Source organism: Natator depressus, chromosome 3 (genome assembly GCF_965152275.1).
Source record: "Natator depressus isolate rNatDep1 chromosome 3, rNatDep2.hap1, whole genome shotgun sequence".
Classification (NCBI taxonomy): Eukaryota; Metazoa; Chordata; order Testudines; family Cheloniidae; genus Natator; species Natator depressus.
Window position 1 is genome coordinate 46991327 of NC_134236.1, and position 24942 is coordinate 47016268.

General features: G+C 42.4%; 1 protein-coding gene across 2 annotated transcripts in view; it reads right to left on the bottom strand.

Annotated features, from left to right (window-relative positions):
• Nucleotides 1–8017: 8017 nt before the first annotated feature.
• The window catches only part of ELOVL5 (ELOVL fatty acid elongase 5), a 57774-nt gene continuing 40849 nt past the window's right edge, over nucleotides 8018–24942 (bottom strand). For both annotated transcript variants that reach the window (XM_074947804.1, XM_074947805.1), the window contains exons 3-8: nucleotides 23537–23724; nucleotides 14601–14678; nucleotides 13081–13252; nucleotides 11106–11230; nucleotides 10418–10552; nucleotides 8018–9871 (exon numbers count right to left, since the gene is read on the bottom strand). In XM_074947804.1, the coding sequence (XP_074803905.1) occupies nucleotides 9740–9871; nucleotides 10418–10552; nucleotides 11106–11230; nucleotides 13081–13252; nucleotides 14601–14678; nucleotides 23537–23724 (830 nt within the window). In that variant the 3' untranslated portion in view covers nucleotides 8018–9739. The remainder of the gene's footprint in view (nucleotides 9872–10417; nucleotides 10553–11105; nucleotides 11231–13080; nucleotides 13253–14600; nucleotides 14679–23536; nucleotides 23725–24942) is intronic.

Sequence of the window (24942 nt, forward strand, 5' to 3'; positions counted from 1 at the left end):
GATCAAAGAGAGCACCATCTGTGCCCCCAACTCCTTCACCCCTACTCCCAGAGCCCCGTAGTCACTTCTGATCTGCTCAGAGTCATACCTCTCAGTATCATTAGTGCCCACATGGATAAGTAGTATGGGGTAGTAGTCAGAGGGCTGGATGATCCTCAACAATCCCTCTGTAATGTCTTGGATATGGGCCCATGGCAGGCAGCACCACCTCCTGGGATGCCATGTCAGACGGACAGATGGGTGCTTCTGTACCTCTCAGAAGGGAATCACTGACCATCACCACCCTATGTTTCCTCTGGGGAGTGGTGGCACCAATGCTCCCAGCCTCGGCGATATAGAACTTCTCCACTTCCATCTTTGGGGGGTGATTCCTCATCCCTTGTTGCCAGGGCAGCATAATGGGTCGTAATCACTATGGTGGGCGGGTTGGGAGCAGGGGTGGAGAGCACTGCCTGCTGCCAGAAGTATCCAGCAGCCTGTGACAGAGCGATATCTTTCTCCCCCTGGTGATGTGACAGCTGTCCTCTCTCGCTGGAGAGTGTCCTCAGCCTTGGAGATCTCCATATGAATACTCTCGATGAATGCCTTATGTGCACGGATGCTCCTCAACCTCACCACCTCCTCCTGTAGCTCTCCCGCCTGGGAGATTCCACCAGCAGACCCCTTTCACACTGGACGGTCTCCCCAGCCTCCCACTAGCGATGGCAGAAGGAAGCAATAGTGCCTTACAGCATTTCTAGGAGCACAGAAACTGCAGGCAAAATTAAAGAAACTCCTTAACTGTATTGGTAAATCCTTTTAAGACAACAGAAGAGGCCATTTCCAGACGCTTTGCAAGAATCTTTCAATGAAATGGAAACTAGGTTGGTAATATTAATGCATAAATGTGCTTCTATGCCCCTCATTACACATGGTAGACTTGTCCCCATCTCATCCACAAAGCCCCAAGAACACCCTTTTTTAAATCCCTACTGAAGACCCATTTCAATCATGATACCTACAGGAAACTGCCACTAAGTGGCTAGGTCTATGGCCAACAGATTTTTTTTTTTTAAATCTAAAATGTATTGCTTCATTTATATCTCATTTTTTGTTTAAATCTCTAATACATCTAGCTGTGCACATATCTAGTCCATGGAACCACATTTCCTACCCATTACCCCATCATCTCCAGGTTCCTTCTGTTTGACAAACCCACTTGCTGAATCTTATCCTAAATTGGACTAAGCTCTGCAGGGCATGAACTGCTTTTTATTATAGACATGCAGTTGAACAGTACCTAGCCTGACAGGGCCTTACTCCTATGGGGAGCCTCTGTGGAGGAATTCTCCAAATGGGGGTTGGGGGCAGATTCTGCAAAGGCACAAAAAGGAGTCAGGGACCTAACTCACATTGTGTCTTTGGAAGGCACAAAAGGGAGATTCTTGAAATCTCGTCCTTCAGGTATAACCCTTGAGTCTTCCAATTTCCTAGATTACCTGGGGGAGAACCCCAGAACATAAATTATATTTAGAAGCATTTCTAGTACCAATAGAAAATGTCCCCCTTTAATTAATGAAGGCAAGTTTGCTGCCTAACAAATAGAAAGAGTGACTACCCGTGGAATCAATTGCACAGGGACAGTTGGGAAGAGGATGCTAATAGGATGAACATTCATTGAAGTCATTTGGGATTTTCACTCTGCTTCATTCTAAACAGCTACACCATGACCAAATATCACTTGGCGACAGAATATTACCTGTGGTGCTAGTGTGAACAGTAGGTAGCTGGCAGAAGATGCAAGAATGCTATCTGTTGCTGTTGCAATTAACCAAGAACTACAGATAAGCCCAAGGTGGCAGATATAGTTAAATAATCTCATAAAATCAGATATGATGCCTTATCAGGAGGTCTGCAATCCTTGAACATCCCAGCCAGCACCCTAAACTGCCTTATCAGGTGTCGTCATAAATATAAAAGGAAGGGAAACCACCTTTCTGTATACAGAACTATAAAATCCCTCCTGGCCAGAGGCAAAACTCTTTCAGCTGTAAAGGGTTAAGAAGCTAAGATAATGTCGCTGGCACCTGACCAAAATGACCAATGAGGAGACAAGATACTTTCAAAGCTGGAGGCGGGGGGAACAAAGGGTCTGTCTGTATGTTGCTTTTGCCAGGAACAGATCAGGAATGCTCGTCAGATCTCCTGTAAAAAGTTAGTAAGTAATCTAGCTAGAAATGCATTAGACTTCTTTTGTTTAATGGCTGGTAAAATAGCTGTGCTGAATGGAATGTATATTCCTGTTTGTGTGTCTTTTTGTAACTTAAGGTTTTGCCTAGAGGGATTCTCTATGTTTGGAATCTGATTACCCTGTAACGTATTTACCATCCTGATTTTACAGAGGTGATTCTTTTACTTTTTCTTTAATTAAAATTCTTCTTTTAAGAACCTGATTGCTTTTTCATTGTTCTTAAGGTCCAAGTGTTTGGGTCTGTGTTCACCTATGTAAATTGGTGAGGATTTTTATCAAGCCTTCCCCAGGAAAGGGGGTAGAGCGCTTGGGGGATATTTGGGGAAAGACGTCTCCAAGTGGGCTCTTTCCCTGTTCTTTAACACACTTGGTGGTGGCAGCATAGAGTTCAAGGACAAGGCAAAGTTTGTACCTTGAGGAAGTTTTTAACCTAAGCTGGTAAGAAGAAGCTTAGGGGGTCTTTCATGCAGGTCCCCACATCTGTACCCTAGAGTTCAGAGTGGGGAAGGAACCTTGACAGGAGACCTGCATATGGTGCCTTATCAGGAGGCCTGCAACCCTTGAATGTCCCAGCCAGCACCCTAGACTGCCTGCCGGGTGCTCAACCCCCATAGGAGCCCTTAGATTGTGTGGGCACTCACCATGACCTGAACCCCGAGACTGGGTATGCTTGCTGGCTGCCTGAGCCCACAAGCTAAGGCTAAAGCCTGCTCCCTGCTTTGCCCTGTCCCATGAGCTAGAGCTATTGACTGTGTCTGTTTGCTGGCTGCCTTGGCCTGGAGCCTTAAGTCAGAGCCTGCTACCAGCCTGGCCCTGCCCTGAGGCCTAGGGCCCCCAGACTGTTAATTGGTGTCAGCCCCAGCTGAGGCACTGTAGGCTAAGGACTACATTGGGCGCTGCCCCACCCCAGGGTGGGGCCAGGAGCCCCAGACTATTGTTGTGCATTTGCCTCTGTTAGACAGGCCCAGAACCATAGACTGCGTAGGGCTCAGCCCCGCCGGTGCAACCTGAGCCCGAAGACTACCGCCCCTTATGACGAGGCAAAGTGGCCTTCCTCCCCACTGGAGAGTGAGGGCCCACTACACAGGACCACCCCACTACTTTGCCATTTTAGAGATACTGCACCCACCTTCCATGCAACATTGAAGAGGTGCATTAACCATGACACCTCAACATTGTGCAGTGATTTCAACATCTCCAGAGGAATCTCATCCACCCCTGCTGCCTTACCACTATGAAGGCACTTTACCACCTTAGCGACCTTAACAACAGAAATAGATTCAATCTCACCAGAGGTTTCCGGCGCTGCCTTCTGAAGGGAGGGCTTGTCCACTAGGTTGAGCAGTTCCTCAAAGTGCTCCTTTCACTTTTCAACAATCACCCTTGTGGAGAACAGCCTGGGCAATGTCCCGCCGACCCCTCCTAAAGGGACAAATGGTTTGCCAGAACACCTTTGAGGCTGCCTGGTAGTCATTCTCCAAGGTCTCTCCAAACACCTCCTAAGCCCGGGCTTTCACTTCAACGACCGCCACAGATGCTGCCCTCTTGGCCAGCTGGTACCTCTCAGTCATCTCAGGAGTCTGGTCCACGAGTGTTTCTTGGAAGGCCTCCTTCTTCGACTTGACAGCTTCCCTTACCACTGCTGTTCACCAGCAGATTGCCACCATGGCAGTCACCAACCACTTTCTGGCCACAGCTTTTCCTGGCTGTCCAGTTATATATATTGGGCAGCATTGGATTCCTTATTTTTACTCTTTGTCTTCTGGTACCTCACTTTGAGCCCCTTTATTGTCTCCCTGTACTGCTGTCCAGTCCACTTGATCCTGTGATTAGCCAGCCACTGCTGACATATACCATCATACAGTTCAATATTCCTCTTTGAGGAGTTATAGTTGTACTTTTTGCTTTCTTTGGCGCACAGTTTTTGGTGTGATCCCCCAACCACGTGGCTTTATGCTGTTACAGGGGCTTCTTACTGGCCATTGTTCTGCCACTAGAGATGGGTGAATCCAGAGAAACAGCAAGCAGCAGGGGACTTGAGGACACTAGCAGAGAGACATGAAGGTAGACCACTTTGTCAGGGTCAGAGCACATGTACACGGTAAGAGGGTAGTCAGGGAGGGGTGCCCAGGTGTTTTCCAGCAAGGGATTGGAGGACCATCATGTACATTTTCATTGCAGTTAGATTGGATTAGCAATACACAGGATAAACCATTTAGTGTCAGCCTGAGGATGAGGGCAATGTTGGCTGCCTCACTATATGGCACAGATTGAGGTTTGTGGCATAGGTGTAGTTTGACTTCTGTATTTGGAGCTCGGCAAAGGATCCAGGGGGGAGTTTGCCAGGGGCTCTGTATGCAGGGGGGTGAGGCTCAGTGGGGTAGGGATTCAAGTGTGTGAGGTGGGGGCTTGACAGGGGGTCCAAATGCAAGGGGGTTGGAAGCTCCCCATACAGCGACCTCTTCCCCCTGCAGCTGAGGAGTGATGGGGGCAGGAAGCAGAGGAGGGGTGGGTCTTACCTGGTCCTATCTGTTCCAGGGGAAGAGGAAGTCCCTTTTTGCCCTCCTCCCCACAGCAGCTGAGCCAGGCACAGAATTCCAATTTCCCTGGGAGTAATTCACTCTGTCACTCACCTGGGCTGTACACCGCACAGACACTTGGGAAGCAGCTCAGCTGCCTGGGTTGCTGCTTTCCTGCCCTCTCCCTTACAAAGACCATGAGGGAGGGGGAAACTGACCTGTAAGCAGAGAACACCTAGCTGCCCCCATCTATGTTCCTCCATGCTCCCCAGGGAGCTGAGGGGGAGGGAGGGCGCGCAGCAGTGCCAGGTGCTCTGTACCTGCTAGTCAGTTTTCCCTCATGGGCTGTGTGGAGAGTCAACAGCAGCTGTTCCCTGCCTTCCCCTTAGGCAGACCATGGGCAAACTGACCGGCAGGCACAGAGTGCCTTTCATCACCATTTGCCCCCACCCCTAATGTTCCTCTGCAGGGAGGAAGCAGGGCTAAGCATGGACGGTGGGGGTGAAACCTCCCCCTTTGGGGATGCTAGCCTGATGGCCACACCCCTTCCATCTGAGGCTCCCCCATGGTGGGAGGAGCCCCAGTTTGCCAGCCCCAGCTGCGCTGGTCTGGTCCAAGCACCAGCCCCACCTAAGTGCTGAGCACCACCCTGGCTGGCCCTGACCACTGAGCTCCAGGCCACCAGCTGGAGCTGAACCCCCACCAGCTTTAGGGTAGAGGGGAAGGGAGGTGGGGCCTTACAGAGGAACATGGCCTGGGTCAGGGGAGGCTTAGCCTGCCCTGGCTTTTGATACCCACCAGCCTTGAGACTAAGGGAGAAAGCTGGGCGCTTTCCACCTCTTGCCCCCCGCCACATTGCCTCTGCAATGTATCCAGTTTGAGGGGGCAGAGCCCCCCCCCCCAGTCTCCACCCATGGTGTGTGGCTGAGTGAACAGGGAAAACCACAGTTGAACCCAATTAAATCTGCAGTGAAGACAAAGGTGTAACAACTCTCTCTTTACACACGTACCATTCTGCACATGAGTCACAAATGATGATGATCACCCTACAGTCCTCAGGGCACCCTCATGCTAAGGCACATCCCAGACTGCATGCCTACTACTCGTTTGTTTTTTCTGTGCCGGATGATAAAGGCAAATAGTAGAACGAACAGCACTGATGCAATGCCGGCTGTTGCTTTAAAAAACTACTGCTTTTCATTTCCAGAGCTTGTTCCCTCTCCCTGACACACACACACACACACACACACACACACAGAGTGAATTCCCCCATCCTAGCATCCAAGTGAACAATAGCATATTCCCTGAAGCAGTGGTAGCAGCTGCACTAATGATTCAACACTCAGGGATATCTACCTATTCACACTGGCCTTACTCAGAACAGTATGTTCTAGGAATCCATCAGCCCTTCTTTCTGCTTCCTATTTATTTACACAAAGCATTCAGCTCTGAAACGCACCAGGGTCTGGATATTGTTGAAGCAGTGTGGCAAGCCAACATGTATTAGCTATACAGAATCCTAACCCAGTAGATGTGATTTAGGTCATTCAATACAATTTCAAGTAGATACCAAAGCACCATGGAACCCCATGCCTGTGTCTGTTGTGGGTCGCCACTGTGTCCAGTCCACAGGGAATAATCTACAGAGCGTGGCTCTTTAGCCTGAGTTGTAGAGACTTATGCTTTTAGAGGTCCCCAGTTCACTCCCTGCCAAGATGGCAGCAGTCATAGCTGTATCTATTATTAAAATTGAACTTCCTTATATAGCACTTTTCATCCATCGAAGTGTTTTACTAATGAAATCATAATCCCCATGTCACAAGTGGGGAAACTGAGGCAGATAGGAGCAATGACAAATCTACGGTCACAAAGCAGGTCAGCGGCAGAGCTGGGAATACATACTAGGTTTCCTGACTGTCCACTCTCTATTGAAGTGCTAAGCTTTTTGCCCCAATCTGTTCACTGCTCAGTATAGTACAGTGAAGGCTGATAGACTCTACACACCTTCTCAAACCTTTCATTTACTATCAGGCAATAGATATAGTATGTAACAGCTAGAGAACCATTGTGGATCTTACAGTGATTTAGCTTGTGTAAGGAAACCTGGCTGTGTGTGGGTGGAACATTCCAATTTACACCCTTTCTTCCACTGACAGCTGGCCCCAAGACTGCATTCTCTCTTGTTGCATTTGGATGCAGCCACAGGGAACCAGGCATTCATGACTGCAAGGCTTAATTATTATATTGTTTTGTAGCGATGAAGCCACTGCCCTTAAAAGGAACTGTTAGTTCAGAATACAGCAACCCAGCTGCCCAGGAACAAATGCTCCTCACAGCACATCACTGTAGTACTCCACTCTCTGCTGACTCCGCAGGGAATATCAGGTTCAGTTTAAGGTTTTAGCCTTCATTTTAAAAGCTCTGCATGGAAGAGGCTAGTTACTTGAGGGATTGCATTGCCCAGTGTGATCAAAGCGCCCCAGGAGTTCTACATTCGACTCTGTCAACCTCAAGAGTTAAATTAATGAGTGCAGGAGACAGAGCTTGCTTAGTTATTGGCCCACAAAACTGGAACTCACTCCTGGAAGACATCAGAATAACCTTCAGAGCAAAAAGCAAAGCCTACTTCCTTGATTCTCACAATAACAGCATGCAGACTGGAGGGAAGAGAGTTAGCACTTGTCTACACATGATTCAGGAACAGCTGTTCCTGAATAACTCCATGTGTAAACAAGCCCATAAGTAGTTGCATACACGTTATGGATTTTGTGAGGTTTTCAGATACCATGGTGATGGCCATTGTATAAGATCAATTAAATGCTTTTGGTACAGTTAGGGCACAGAGATAAGGGCAGGAGAGCTTAGGGAAGGCTGTACAAACATTAATCGTTCCGCAGTACTTTTGAGATAGGCATTATTGCCATTTTAGAGACTGGGCTTCTGAGTCAGGAAGATTAGGTGATATGGCTGGGACTATAATTTTTGTCCTGTGCTCAGACCACACATCCCACTCTACAGTAATTCCACTGAGAGGAATAATCCATCCATGTGGATAATTATTTCTACAATTATAGCCAAGGAACTGCTATGTGTTTGGTAGCTGTCAATGTTTCTTGTAAGGAGTTAGTTATTTGATGTATGCGTGTGAAATTTCTGTAAGCGTTTGTAGTTCCCCCTTATTTCTAAAGACCATGGTAGTTCTCTCTTGGCATCATACAAAATAAGGTGCAGTATCAAATCCATAAAATAAAGCACTATGGAATTGGCCAGAGATAATCAAAAATGTTTTAATGATTAAACAATGTCAAACATTAACAATGTAGGTATATTCAGATGAGCTAAGGGTTCATTTCTAGCACACTTAGACAGCGTATTTTGAACATTACAGCTGCTGTACTGAAATATGTAAAGACTGTGCAAACCAGTACCTAGAAATGAAGACACACAAGCTTTGACAATGTAAAATGTAAACAGATGTTGTGTCTCCTTTAAAACAAGTAAAGAAAACCCCCAAGGCTAACAGGAAAACTCATTATTTCCCTAATAGATGTGCAAAAAAATAAAAAAGTTAAAGATGGTAAAACTGATATTTATATAAATATCAAAGAAAATAGTTAACATACAAACTTAAGCAAATGACCAACAGGATGTCTTGCATGATTAGTTAAATGTTCTGAGCTCAATGAATAAATGTATTCATAATCTAAACTCCACGATAGTAGATAACATACCAGCTATAGAGGTCTGCTTTGCAACTGACTCCTCATGTGTGCAAGGCAAGATTTTACATTAATAGGAATTTTAACAAGCAGTTCTAAACAAATTTGTAGATAAGCCAAAAAGTTACAGGTGATCTACACAGCTTACACTCAGGAAACTCATCTCCAGCACATTTCCAAAGGTTTATTTTTTGATCTGTCTCTGTTTGACTTAATCTGTTTAATTTTATTTTCCGGGAAAAAAAGTATTTTTGTGAGCTAGGCACATTTTAAGAATGACAAAGTATGCTATGCAAATAGCAACACAAATGCCAACTTAAATATGAATAGTTACATTTGAAAAGCATCCTTTATCTTCATTTTTAAAAGAACTTTACTAAGGTCATAGACTATCCAGTCACTTTTGAAACATGAATATGGCTGTGGTACCACAATGCTTGAAACTGGCAGTTTCCAGTATTAATAACTGCTTTGCAATTTAGCAATTCACAGAAATAAAAAACCAGGATGTACCTTCCCTGTATATCCTCTAACTCTTAGAGACAATTAATATTTAAGTCTTGCTGGCCTGCTTAAGCATTATGCAAAATAAAAAAATAAGATCTGTTAAAAAGGTAAAATAAACTTCCATCTCGATTGTGACTGCTTAGTCAATTAAAGCCAAATATACAAAACTAAAGGCGCTACTTCCAATTTCACTGTAACGTGTAGGAGATACTGAATATTATGCACCACATACAGTACAGTAAACCGATCAGTAGATTTTTCTAAATGACTTTTTAATAAGTCAATCAACTCAAAGTTGAAACATACCCTAATTTTCAAACCATTAATAAGCTTTGGGCCCTGCTTTTTAATTTTTTTTTTTTAAGGCATGTGTGTTTACCTACTGAAACCAACATTGTACAAATTACATTTACAATCACATGCATAATCTACAGTAAAAAACATGAGTTTGGATTACAGTGTTTTGAAACTGTGAATCATAATTCAGCACCTATTATAGTCACTAGTAAGGCAACAGCAGTGTCATATACTACAATAATACTCCCTTCCACAGTCTATAGCGGGGTCAGTGATGCCTAGAATTATTAACTTTAACTGTATACAGTTTCTAGGGTGTTTGCACAGGTTAAGTCCTACATAAATCACACTATTCTAGGCAGGAATAGTTACAGTAGCTGTTAGGATATCAGTGCACAACTCTTATTGTGCTTACAATCAGATTATTTTGTTGTCTGTGGTATCAAAATGGTTTCTCAGTTTGGTCTTCAATCCTTTCTTTGTTTTCTTTGTTTCACATTGTTTTCGAGGGAAGAAAAGCTGTTTGTGTACCCATTCACAGCGGCTGTAGAGCCATTCTGATATTCTTTCCTTCTGGAGGATGCCTTCTTTTTGTAAGTCTAAAATACACAGATGTGCACTAAGTTTTGTTTTAAGTCACATACAAAGGGCCTGTCCCCTCAGAGCAATTAAACATGTGCACTGACTTGCACATCCTAGCACAGGACCCTGATTACTGCGATATACACTAAGTCCTGAACACATTCAGAGATACATTTTTCCAGTAGCTATTATGCTGAATTTTTGAGCCAGAGACTTAATGCTAGCATGCTAGTGTTCTGTATTTTGGGGGCGGGGGCCGGAGGGGGGGGAGCAAGCAAGCATCAATGCAAACAGTTCCAAATAGTTTTATGTATTTCTGGCAAAGGATTATTTTACAAGTCAAGATTTGGAGAAATTTCCTAGATGTTATGATCATGTTATTCAAATTCCTAATCTCCCTGAGCTGCACATACAGCATACGGGACCCCAACATGAAGACGTGCTGACAAGTGCCAATAGTGAAAAAACATTTATACTGAAGAGAGGAAAACCACATGTTTCAAGGCTTTCAAATAAGATTGGTGTAAAGAATGAATGAATGAATGAACGAACATTTGTTTTACCTGAATGTAGAAATTTGTGAAGAGGATAATCAAAGAAATCATATAGAAGATCTGGAAATACAGCCATCCCATAGGGAAGGCACATGGCCAAACAACACCACAACTTGTCTGGAAGATTGTTAGGACAAATTGAATCTGAAAGATGAAAAAAATAAAAGCATAGTAGTGAAAAGAAGGGGAAACAAACCAACAGACCAAGAACTACTGAAATAATTTCTAAAAAAGTCAAAATGGTTGCTAAAATGAGTCTGAAGAGATTTTGCCTTTATGCCAGGAATAGGGATTTTTAGTAAACATTTGTTGACAGACCTTTGTTCAGACCACAATACTGTATTTGTTATGTTTGAAAGCTCTTTATTTTACAAATATTGCTTCACCTCAAAGCACTTAGTGAATCCTGTGCAGGAGTTATTTATCTTAAATGGATTAAAAGGGTAAAATCCACCCATCCAAATGAAGTATTCAGGTTCAATATTGGTGGAACGTGGAAAGATCTGGGAGGTGAAATCCACTGTCACACTACCTGGGACCATAGCATGTGGTGGCTCTCCTGGGGTCCCTCCTATAGGACATCTGTGCTGGCTTACCTGAGGCCACCATGGAGACCTTCCCTTTATTACAGGCAGAGAAAAACCGCTCCTCCAGATCCAGAGAAGTCTGGCAGGGAACCAAAAACTGAATAACTCACCAGCTGCCCCTGAGTGATGTATTTCTTCCACCACAGATACGGGCGCATAGCTGGAATAGCGGACAATCCGTAGTAGGAGTACATCAGGACATGGATAAAACTGTTAAGAGTGGCACCAAAGTATGCTAAAAACAGAGGGGAAGAAAGGGTATTTTAATACAGAACACAAGTTGGCACATGGAACCTGAACAGTGCTCAAATGGACAGCCACAGAAGGTGACTTTTTAAACATCATCAGGACCTTTTTAAATAATCAGTTTCCCCAAAACTAAAGGCTAAAAGAGAGTCAGACTCTCAAATAGGCATTAAGCTCCGGGGCCTTTTGCAACTGTGCACACGATCAGTGCATTTTGTGCCAACCTTCCACGCCTACCTGTCTGCTCCACTTATCCAACTAGGGTTCTTGTTCATTTCAACTCTCTGCTCAAAAAAATTGAGGAGGCAAGAGGGTGGAGGTGCACAAACATGTCCACAAACCAAAGCTTCACAGGTCTAATTTTAGACCTATCCTTCTTTGCCAGGCACTTCCACTGAAACTAGGAGTCTGCTTTTGGTTACAAGACAATATTCTGGGGATTTTCAAAAGCTCAGTTTACCCATTTTATTTGCCTTCCCTGTCATTGGCTTCCCTGTCAATGGCTTCCCTGTCATTAAAGGATTTTAAGTTTTAGCTGCCTATCGCTAAATTGCATATGCTATCTAAGCCCGAGTAGAACAGCTAGCTTGAAAAAAAAAAGAAAACCCAATATAAACAGGGAGTAATCAAGCATTTTTAAGACCACTTAAATGTGTGATTGTGCGGCTTTTACTGTTGTAAAGCTAAGACAAATAGGTGCTTGACTTCTCTCTAGAACAGTGGTTTTCAACCTGTGATCTGCCATCCCTCTGTCTAAGATTTCCAATGGGGTCTGCACCACTGCTCTACAACAACATAGTTACACATGCACGCTTCTGAAGTTAAATATTACTTGCTCATATGTTGACAGTAAGAAATAAGTGCAGTTTCTGTACTGTTCTGCTTAGAACTAAGAAGAGTTTTGAGGGTTTTGCAGTTTTTCTATCCACAACTGGTATTTCTTATGCACATCACGTTGGTGACACAGACTGATCCTATACAAACTTTTCTTCAGCAAAGCTATGCTAAGGTCTAATCAACAAAATCACTGACCCACCCTCTACATTACTGTCACCTCCCCCATATTTTTATGCTAACACATTTGGGAAACAAGGTCAGTTAAAAGCAAATGAAATTAAAAGAATCCAAGTGAGGTTGCAAAAGGCCAACAGTATTTAGTAAGGTTTTAAAAAAAAGAGGAGACGGGGCAAAAGAGCATACAGTCAAGTTCATGAGTGCCCATGGGACAAAGACTTTAACTGAAATAATTTGTTATGGCCACCCATAGACTAGAGTAAATTAAAGGGAAAGACATCCTGAGTGAGCAAAGTTTGATGGATTCAGACATGGTTTGATTTCCAGCAATTAGCCACTTTACACATACCTGCAACAGGCTTCGAAGCCTGACTTAAAACCTGTTTCTCCTTGGAAGCTTTGCTTGAATATTTGCATGTGCTGTAAAAGCAAGTAAGCACAGCTGACACAGGTGTCAGAGCCACTCTACAGCAGCAGGCAAATAGACTGTATTTCCTGCAAAACCTATTCTCTATCTACACCGAACTGCTTCCACTGTTCAGTCATTGCAGGAAGGGCCTACAGGCAGTTTCATACCTGCAACTATTGGTACTTTAATAATTTAATAAATTTTTAGTAATTTAGTAATAAATTTTAGTAATAGTAATTTAATAAATTTTTAATAAATAAAAAAATCCTTAATTTTTTTTGCTGCATTTTAAGCAAGATGGGCCAGATTCTGAGACTGAAGCCAATGGGAGTTGCTAATATGCATCCTGTGGCACAATTTGGCCTTAAATAAAACAACGTAGGTCTGTTGTAGGTTCTCTCCTCCATAGTACTTACAGTGACCACAAGGCACCCAGTTCATAACAAACCACCAGATGTTCAGCATGGATGCATGGTGATAGACATGAAGAACAGTGATCTGGTAATGATTTTTTCGCAAAATGAAAAAGAAAGTGTCCATGAATTCGATGAGTTTGGAGAAGTAGTACCACCAAAGGACACGTACGATCTACACAGAGAGGAGGGAAAAATAAGAAATTCACGAGTTGTCCCTGCAATTCTCTCAAGTCAACAGAACACATCTCACTACTTCTAGATATTCATGGCGATTCATTGGAAAGCTCAGCACATTCCTTGCATCAAGTTTTCTGTAAGAGACATGAGTCTAAAGAGGCAGCTATAATTGAGACGGAAGGATGACAGAAAATATTTTATGAGGCTATTAAAGTGCACCTAGGGTGCACTGAGACACAAGGCAGGATGTTTCATCAACGTATTCCTGTTTTGCTCTCTGTGGAAAACATCTCCTCTACATATCACAGAAGTGTTTTGCTGAGGATGGGGGAAAAGCAGTTCACAGCAGGGTGGTCAGGTGTTGAGAGGAGAAGAGTTGTTATAAAAAACTCATTTTTTAAAATGTTAAGTGTACCCAGATGCCGCAGTAATGGACATAGTAGGTGTCAAACATGAATCCAGCCTCAAGAGGTCTTTTCAAATACCAAATGTGATTAGCAGGGCCCTACCAAATTCACAGTCCATTTTGGTCAATTTTGCGGTCATAGGATTTAAAAAAAATCGTAAATTTTATTATTTCAGCTATTTAAATGTGAAATTTCACAGTGTTGTAATTGTAGGAGTCCTGACCCAAAAAGGAGTTGTGGGTATGTGTGTTGCAAGGTTATCGTAGGAGGGGTTGCAGTACTGCTACCCTTACTTCTGCGCTGCTGCTCGCAGAAGCGCTGCCTTCACAGCTGAGCAATTGGAGAGCAGCAGCTGCTGGCTAAGAGCCCAGCTCTGAAGGCAGAGCCGCCACCAGCAGCAATGCGGAAGTACGGGTGGCATGGTATGGTATTGCTACCCTTACTTCTGCACTACTGCTGGCAGGGCACTGCCTTCAGAGCTGAGTGCCTGGTTAACAGCCACCGCTCTCCAGCTGCCTAGCTCTGAAGTCAGCACAGAAGGGTGGCTATATCATGAGCCCCCCCAAAATAACCGTGTGACCCTCCTGCAACTCCCTTTTGGGTCAGGACCCCCAATTTGAGAAATGTTGGTCTCCTCTGGGAAATCTGTGTAGTATAGGGTAAAAGCACACAAAAGACCAGATTTCACGGTGGGAGACCAGATTTCACTGTCTGTGACACGTTTTTCATGGCCATGAATTTGGTAGGGACCTAGTATTAGATCATATTAGGGACTAACCGCCAAGTTTCAACATGTACTTTCTGTGCACTGAGTACAGTGGGGGAAAGGGGACGGGCCTGTTTAATGTGGATAAAGATAAATCCTGTTCTGCTCTTCACTCATCTGCAAAGAGAAAATTTAAAGTAGTAATTGAGAGTTATAACAAATAATGTTACCTTCATATCAGCTTCACCTCCACTGTGTGTGTCCTGACAGAAGAAATTGTATCCTCCTTCCCATACTCCTGTAACCAGCTGACAAGATGAAAGAATAAGGTATCATCTGATAAAAATATTGCACTTGACAGTACACCTGAACCATGGCCGCAGCTTTACTGACCAATTCCGGGACATCTAAATGTGACATTAGGTTACAATTTAAGCCCCAAACAGTAACTGAATCATGGTATGATTGAACACCAAGTTAACAACAGTTCCATATTTTTCCCCACCACCCTTCCTGCTCCAATTACTGTGTCCTGGACTAAACAGGACAGGTAAAGGTCCCATCCCCATCAAGTTCTGAAAGATTTGTGTGTGTTTTTGAACAAATCTATTTTAGAGTACAAAAACATTTTTTAGCTGATTAAGTGCCCCACTTCTGCAGAAAATCGACAAAAAGTAAGTTTTGCCTTTTTTGAAGAAAAGATACTAAGTTTTATGTGCACAGAGTATGAACTAGGAAAGGAAAACTGCTGGAGTTTTACAGCCCTTATGTTGCATGCCCAGTGCCTTCTGATGGCAAAAATAATACCTGAACATTTCCATTGTACCAAAGCTTTCCCCATGCCTAATACTTCAAAAGGTATTGAATTCAAATCATGTTAACTGTTTTACTTGTTTGGAAGTAGTTCACCTTTCCTCCATTGTGTCAAATTATTCACATTTTCAGAATGATTTATTGTCTGAAAACATGGAGAATAAAACTGCAGCAAGACTCCAAATACAATATCAGGTACAGTAACTGCAAGCTGCTAAATGTTTTATGTACTTAAAAAAAGTTGTAGACATAAGTGTCAGATATGAATATGCAATGAAGTGTCCATAGTACAGTATTGTGCTACATTCTGATTCTTCAAAATTACTTTAAATATTAAACCTTTCAGTGCTGGCATGTTCCAGCCAGCCAAATGACTACCTGCGTTATGTAGGTGGTTATCGATTTCCTGGCATTGTGAGAGATAAGACTTGTAGGCACAAATTACTATTACAAAGATTCTGGGCACCCCCATCACATGTACATTAACAGCTTGAACCAAGCTGTAAGTTTTCATTTATTTTTCCTTTGCTACTATGTTCCCATTACAGCTCTTGAACGGAAGGGGTTGTGTTTGGCTGCTTCTAGCCTTGTAGGGTATATCTACACTGCAATTAGCCACCTGCGGCTGGCCTGTGCTAAGGGGCGTTTAACTGTGGTGTAGACATTTGGGCTCGGGATGCATCCTGATCTCTGGGATCCTCCCACATCACCGGGTCCTAGAGCCAGGGCTCAAACCCAAGCTCACAAGTCTGCGCTGCAGTGAAACAGCCCCTTAGCCTGAGCCCCAGGAGCCTTGGTCAGCTGGCACAGGCCAGAGGCAGGTTTTTAAATCGCAGTGTAGAGATTTCCATAAGGTACCTCTACACAACGAATGGCAGTGAGACTCAGAGCCCAGGTCAACAAATTCAGGCTTCCACTAAGAATAGTCTTTAAAATGTCTACACAGCTAACAGATTTATTTGGGCATAAGCTTTCATGGGTAAAAAACTACTTCTTCGGATGCATTCTTCAGGGGGTTTTTTACCCACGAAAGCTTATGCCCAAATAAATCTGTTGGCACCTTAAAGACTAACAGACTCCTTGTTGTTTTTGTGGATACAGACTAACATGGCTACCCCGATACTTGTGTAGACATTGCAATCCGGCTGGAGCTCAGGCTCTGAAGCCTGAGGAGGGACTTCAGAGTCCCAACTTCAGCCTGAGCTCCAATGTCTGCACAGCTATTTGTAGCTCCATAATGAAAGGCCTGTAAGCCCGAGTCTGTCAACCTGAGCTCTTGAGACTTGCTGCCATGGGCTGCTGCTCACTGGGTAGACATACCCAGAGATTCCCAGCAGTCTTCCCCATCCCCCATGCATGTTTCTATTAAATTATCCATGCGATTATAAAGTTTGGCATTTTGGGCACTTCTTTTTAAAAAAAGAAGAATGGTAACTGATTTAGATAATTTCCAGGTGCAAAAGGAAAAAAAGTTCAGAAATGAGTATTCAGAACAAGAGTCGTCCATTTCTGGCCCCATCCACACTCATGCTGGAACTGGGTTATCAAGAACATTTAATCACAGTACTTGTCAACAAAGTGCTAATATAGGGTTTCCCTGCCAGTGTCACTAGGGATGACTTGGGTTACAAAGAGTTTTACATAACCACTGAAAATGATGTAGTTAAATAAGATAAGGATAAGAGGTGTTAATTTACTTGCATGTACCTCAGAATTGGAGAGTGGGTAGTAAATTAGTCCTAGTTATATCTTGTAGAAGTTAACCACTTAAATGGCCTGCCCCTTTCTAATGTCAATTTTTTCACAACTAGAGCATCATTTTTCCCCCTAATTTTTTTTTTCAAAATATGTGAAGTTCTTTGGAACAGTTACAGTTTTACTTTAAAAATCAAAACAAAATCCAAAGTCAGTTTGTGTCACCATTTTTGATCTTCAACACTAACACCACCATTTAAAGCATGCAATTAACGATACACTTAGAGTCCTCTTATGAATGTATGGATGAAAGAACAAACTGAGCATCACCATAACACAAATGAGAAACTCTTATTGGAGGACAGCTGCAGCCTTGCATGGAGCGATAAGCTAAAAAACCTCCAATAGCAATATATCGATCTATTCTGCTTTATGTCAGTCTAACCAACTGCTCACCCATAAGGAAAATACAATTCTACTATCGTACTCCTTACCCAAGAGGAGTGAGCAGTACTATCGTACTTCTCACCCCTGATCTCTGTGTGCATAAACATTTAAAAGCAGATGCATGCCAAAGAACCAATTTCATATCTGGACAGTGGGTGCTGCATTGAGACCATAATTATGACAGCAGGAAAAGAGCTTTGAATAACTGAAAACTGAAAAGCTATATGGATTCTTTAGCATCCTCAAGTTAGTCAAGTAGCATAAAACCTTGTTTCAGCACATTGTGCAGAAAAAGCTTACATAATTCTCATCGTGTTAGGGGCCATTAAAATGGACTAATCACAACATTTACACTGTATTTATTCCAGTTAGTCAACAACCCTACATACCATAAGCTTATTTTCCCAGAGTAATTGGTATGTTTGAGTTGTGCAATCCAAACAGTTTTTTTTTCAATTTGTAATTAACCTGGTATGAAGTTTCTTCCACTTAAGTAAAGTGACCAATGGTGTTCTGATGCAGCCTTTTAAAGGCAAGGACGGACCTGTAGTCAGAGACTATTTCAAATAACTTACTACTCATTTGTTTCCAGAAGTGCTCACAATATGCTCTGCTTTTTCTAAAACACGAAAAATAATCAACCATGCTTGCTTTTGCTAACTTACTCAAGTTTCTTTTAGCCACATTCATTTGCTCTACATTACTTCAGCACATATTAAAAGGACAATTAAGGAACTAGCCACACATGGGACACACTGACCTGACCGGTAATTGTTCTCAAATGTATTATTTACATAGCTGCAAGTACTGGAATGAAACATTGTTTATATTGTTACTGTCTACATGACCTGCACAATTCTGTACTATCATTTGATGAACAACAGTTTACTAACTTGTCTCCCACACCTACTCTCTGTTTACAGGAGATGAGGCTAGGCCACCTTACTGCTGGTATTGACTGGCTCTGCAATAAGTCTTGACTCACTTGGCTCACTTGACTCACTCAATAAGTCTTGACTCACTCGCTGTAAACACTAATCTTGTGTTTACAGCATAGGTAGGTCCCCTAACCACTTAGGACCTATGAATCTCTGTACTTTTCAGCTGTAACTAGGGAAGTCCTGTAGCTGTACTTTCAATTTGGCAGGAACCCAAGTGGAGTTCAACTCTTTCCTAATGACACTGTCAATGCTAGATCATGGACAGGTCTTTTCTCATGAAATGCAGCTGTCTACAAAAGACTGACTGTAGCGGAATGAAAGAGGAGTTTCCAGCAGAAATACAGAGAGCACATGATGTTTAAATTACACAAAGTTAACTATTCTAAAGGCAATTTTTAAAAATGCTACTCAAAATTAACAGTATGGTCATTTAGTTCTGAGAAACCAAAGCAGAATCTTTAACATCAAGTGAAGACCCTACAGTTAAGAGTTTGTTTTTGTCCCTTGGTTATGGCCTGTTACTTTCTCCCTGTCTGCTTTCATTTTTACTTTAATTTTGTAATTGTATTACTGAACTTTTATAAAGTGTTTTGGGGTTACTGTTTGTGTCAAAGACCCTGCACAAAATAAAACTGTACAGTGTAACCTGCACTAACAGAAGGTCTGGATTGAGGCACGTTACTGAGGCAATATGTACAAACTTGCTGCTCTGTTGATACAAACACAGAACTTTAGTCTCCATGCTGTCAGGAAGCTTTCCCAATTAAAACAAGGGACCCAGAGATATTGCATATTGGCAAATACAAGTGAACAGGGGGACTTCAGATCACAAGAATTTTAGGTGAAAATGGAGAAGAGGCAAAAACTCAAACCTTATTTTTCTGATCCTAAGGGTATGTCTTCACTACCCGCCTGACTGGCGAGCAGCGATCGATCCAGCGGGGATCAATTATCGCGTCTAGTCTAAACGCGATAAACCAACCACCGAGCGCTCTCTTCTTGACTCCTGTACTCTGACGCCATGAGAGGCGCAGGCAGAGTCGACGGGAGAGCGGCAGCAGTCGACTCACTGCAGTGGAGACACCACGGTAAGTCGATCTAAGTACGTCGACTTCAGCTACGTTACTCACGTAGCTGAAGTTGCGTAACTTAGATCGATTCCCCACCCCCCAGTGTAGACCAGGGCTACGAAAGCAAATTGAAGGAAAAAGTGTGTAAAAATTTGTCTTTACAAATATGTGCTCAGTTCTAAAGGACAGAAAGCCACATTGGTTAAGTTTAATCACATCTTAGTTGGGATGTTGACTTAGTTGTATGCTGACCCAATTATCTCAGATTCTAGAAAACTCATTCTTTTAAACAAGATTAGCAAATGGTGTTCCTGTCATGACTCACAATAATTAATAAAATTGCAGCAAGACTCCAAATACAATATCAGGAACAGTAACTGCAAGCTGCTAAATGTTTTATGTACTTAAAAAAGTCATAGACATAAGTGTCAAACATGAATATACAATGAAGTGTCCATAGTACATTATTGCCAAATTTCATATAAAAGCACTACTTTTTCAAACAGAACGCTGGAAAGGATGAACATTCTGATATGTCTCGTTAGCAAAAGAGATGCTCTCCTACAGTGAAATTGTGAATTGTCAACATTGGTGGTATGGAGCAAACATGCACAGGCTTAATATTAAGCAAGCGAATTGTCCAAAGTCAGTAGGACTTCTCCCATGTGAAAGTTTTCCACAGGTTCAGGGTCTTAGCTGGCAAACCATTATTATGCTTGCCCTCAACTCTGCCATTGTAGGACTACATAAATATGGTCACAATGCAGAGTCTATTGAAAGGGGTTTATCCAGGGGTTTGAAGAACTGATTTTCTTTACCCTAGATGTTTTCTTAGGTGCTGAACAGAAATGCACTGTATACATATAATGTAGTTTAGGTTACAAAACGCTAAGTCACAAAATTTAAAATTTACTAAAACATACATTAAATGTTAATGGCCTCAGTACCCTGTGTAACACTGTAGCTTTGTGGGTGCCTGTTTATAAAAACAGTTATATCGCGCCCACTAATGTGCTCACCACACCGGGGGGGGGGGGGGGGGCCGGGAGGAGGTCTCTGTCTGGCTAGCTGGAAGAAAAGGGGTATTGTCCCTTTAAGAGCTCCTCTACAACAGGTAGGGAGAAGGAAAGCTTACAGAGATGGACAGGAAGGACAGTGTGCAGCTGGGGCCAGGCCAGGAGAAGGCCACTGCACTGCCCTTCCTGCTGGCTGTAAGAGTGTACATCTGGGGAGTATTTATACCACAGTTGCCAACTTTCACGCGGTAAATAAGCACCCTGACTTTCACAATAAGCCAAAAATCAAGCTAATCCTATTTCAAAACAAGGTCAAAACAACCCAATCCCTTAGAACCCCAACACTCTATGTGACTAGATCCCGCCCGGCCTGCGGTCTGGGACTGTGGTGGGCCCGCTGTGCACCCTGACTCTTCCCCCCGCCCCCCCCCCACGCCCCTTGCTCCTGCTTGCCGGAAGCTGATCAAAAAAAAAGCAAAAAGCTACAAGCCAAAAACTAGCCAACAAGCAACTCACAAGCCAATTAAGCCAACAACAACAAAAAAAAGCACCCAATTTCTGCAGTTTATTTTTGTGGGTTTGGCATGTCTGATTTATACCCCATGCAGCCCCAGAGAGCCCCTCTTTTATGGGGATCAGGCTGGCAGCATTCACTCACCCATGAACTTGACAAAAGGACCAGGTTCCCTTTTGATTTGTTTTGCTAGTTACCTTTATCCCTGGGGGGCTGGGAAGGAATTTTTCCCTCGCTGCCAGATTGGCCGAAGTGGGGTGGGCTTTTTGTCTTTCCCCACAATAAGTTTGGGATCCAGTCGGGTGGAGTAAGGGACTTAGGTTGTAATGCTGCACCTCAGTACATAGAGCTCATGACAGATGTCAGAGCAGGTACTCTATGGAAAGGATATAGTTATTGGATAACATGGATTGGGAAAGGATTTCAAGGAAGGCATCCCTTAAGGGAGCTGAAGAATGGGGGTTTGGGGCTCCTACATTTGGACAGAAGAGCCAACCTCCAACCCCTTTCACCTCAAGTGAGGGGATGACACTGGGGTCTCAGCAGCGAGATAGCTGGGACATGGTTGGGAATCAATGGAAGCGATTAAGGAAAGGATGTTGAGCTGCACTGTAAAATTTCTTGCTGGGCAGTTCCAGATATTTTAAGTGAATAAAGTTGTAGTCTGGCCAGACAATGCTGAATGGATATTTTCACACAGATAACAAGATCACTAAATATAATGCTAACACTGAAAATCAAGTTGCATTATATATTTGCAGTAGCAAAGACTATGTTCAAAGACAGTTTTTAAATTTAAGCTCTAGCCACTGATCATATAGCCTACAGGTGAGGTTTTATTTTTCCTTTCACCAGATCAAAGAACTCACATTGACTATGTGAATTTATGGCAATTTTCCAAGCCACATGAGTAATGCCAGGCAAGTGTTAAAAAAAACAAACATGCATTTGATTTAGCTGAGTTGACAAGGCAAATGGTGCTTAATAAGCAGGGAGATTGCTATGCAAAAGAGAAGCAGTTCAACTGTAATATAACTATAAAGGCTTTACATCATATAAAGTTTACAGAATATTGTATATGGAATAGTGTGAAGGAATAACGTTTAAGTAAAAAAATGAATTAATAATAATAATGATAATACTTAGCTTGTATAGTGCTTTCCATCAGTAGATCACTTTAATAAAGGAGATCAGTATCATTATCCCCATTTTACAGATGGGGAAGCTGGCACACAGAAAGGGAAAGTAACTTGCACAAGGTCACCCAGTAGCTCACTGGCAGAGCCAGGAACAGAACCCAGTGCCCTGAGTCTCAGTCCAGTGCTCTAAGTTCACAGAATCAGACATTAGTAATGGAAAAGACTTCTTAGTGGTTACTAGGCCATCCCCCTACCCTGTTACAAAAATGTCATGTGGAAAATATGAGTATTATTCTGAGTGCTAGAAGAGAAGAGATCAGCTGCAATGGGAATTTTATCTACACTTACTATAACGCCAAAGAAATCTGCACTTGTATATGTGATATGGCCGTGAAAAAAGCTAATGCGGTCTTGGGACGCATCAGGAGAGGTATTTCCAGTAGGGATAAGGAGGTTTTAGTACTGTTATACAAGGCACTGGTGAGACCTCACCTGGAATACTGTGTGCAGTTCTGGTCTCCCATGTTTAAGAAGGATGAATTCAAACTGGAACAGGTACAGAGAAGGGCTACTAGGATGATCTGAGGAATGGAAAACCTGTCTTATGAAAGGAGACTCAAGGAGCTTGGCTTGTTTAGCCTAACTAAAAGAAGGTTGAGGGAAGATATGATTGCTCTCTAAATATATCAGAGGGATAAATACCAGAGAGGGAGAGGAATTATTTAAGCTCAGTACCAATGTGGACACAAGAACGAATGGATATAAACTGGCCACCAGGAAATTTAGACTAGAAATTAGACGAAGGTTTCTAGCCATCAGAGGAGTGAAGTTTTGGAATAGCCTTCCAAGGGAAGCAGTGGGGGCAAAAGATCTATCTGGCTTTAAGATTAAACTCGATAAGTTTATGGAGGAGATGGTATGATGGGATAACATGGTTTTGGTGATTAAATATTCATGGTAAATAGGCCCAATGGCCTGTGATGGGATATTAGATGGGGTGGAATCTGAGTTGCCCAGGAAAGAATTTTCTGTAGTATCTGGCTGGTACTCACGAAAGCTTATGCTCAAATAAATTTGTTAGTCTCTAAGGTGCCACAAGTCCTCCTTTTCTTTTTATCCATTCTTAGAACAGCTTGACTGTGGTACTTTTTTAGGAGAGTAGTTTGGAACTACTCAAATACTACCGAGGTTTACCTGTAGACTATAACAAGTCAAGAAAGTTGAGTTTTCCTCTTCCACTGTGTGCTGAAGGAGAGCTTCACATTTCAGAACAACTTATTTTGCTGTTGAGTCTGTACAGATTTTGCACGCCATCCTCGAGGGTATTAATGGAAGTGCTCGTAGGAACTTAGTAATAATGGTGATTTTCTTTGGAGAAGACACCTCTGAAGAATTGTTGCAACATTTCTGCAGTTATTTTACCAAGTTTAGCACAACAATATGCACAACAGACAGGTTTCTGGTGTAAGTGGGGGTTAAACAGGGTACTGCAAACAAACAAAAAACCCACACAACCAAAAAACCCTCCTACCTCATAAAACATATAAAGTGACAGTAGCGTAAGTCCAACGTTATAGACCACTAGAATTCCCCGGCATGAGAATGGTTGTTTATTCTGCATGTATTTTGGTCCTATCCATACGATTAATAAGTATAAGACAGAGAAGATAAAAGTAGGTATATAGTTATCCAGAAGAAGCCATCCTTTTACTCTGGGATCTGAAATAGAATGAAAAAAAAACAACAAATATTTACTACAGTGATTTAGTACATGGAAATATTTAAAGCGTTGTTATTATAAGCCTATAAGTACATGGAAATATTTAAAACATTGTTACTATGTCAGGAAAACATTTTTCTCAGGCACCTAACGTGAACCAATGTGAATGAAAGAAAATGCTTGATGGAACAACAGCAAATAAAAAACTTACTAGAAATGCTCATTGTTCTTAATTACACAATAACTTTCATATATAGCAAGGTTACATTTAATCACACTGTCGCTAAGCAAAAAGCAAGTAATGCTGCTCCCAAAGAAAACATTGCTTTCAAAAGGGAGTTATTGCTGCTAAGTGTTTTAAACTATTACTTGAAATCTATCTTTGGTATTTGGGACAGAAGAAGATTCTGAATAAGTTTTAAAACAGAAAAACTTCACCATGCTGTTTTTCCATTTGTTTCTTCCTTTCTCCCTGAAAGACTAATATATCATCAACATATCTAGTTTCTGCTTACTGTATTAAGCAAAGTACATTCTTACGGTTTTTATTTCTGCTAGTCCTTAGGAGCCAGCATGGCTAGGAATGGGAATTGGATTCCTTATTGTGCATCTCACACTATATTCCAAGCAGTAAGTTACACTAGGGCAAACCCAAACAGGACACTGATTTTACCCTAGTGTTACAGCATAATTTGGCTTTTGGAACCTTTTTATTGGTGTTGCATGAGAAGGAAAACAGCCCAATTGACAGTCTGATTTCCAGGGAGAGTTGTAAGACTGGCAAGTAGACAAAACATTTTTAAACAGTAAACTGAACAAATTTGATATGGATATAAAAATATTCAAACAAATAGGACGCTCTTTTTTACAAAATCACTTTTTGGACTGAAATACACACAGAAATATCACGGAGAAGTTGTCAACTTGTCCCATTCCATAGAGGCCTGTCTATAATGGGATCAAAAAACAGTCTAATACAAGCTCACACCAGTTCAGTTTAGACACCCTGTGGCAGTGAAGAGGCTCCAGCTCTATTTTAGTGGAGCTCAGAAGCCATACTGCAGTCTGGGGGCAATCTACACTGCAGTCATAGGGTGTGACTGCAGCTCACATAAACATACCTGAAGTAGCTTTATTCTAGCTGAGCTAGCTGTACTCGGGAGCACTAAAACCACAGCAGCACAGGCCACACAAGCCCACCCACAACCTTCAACACC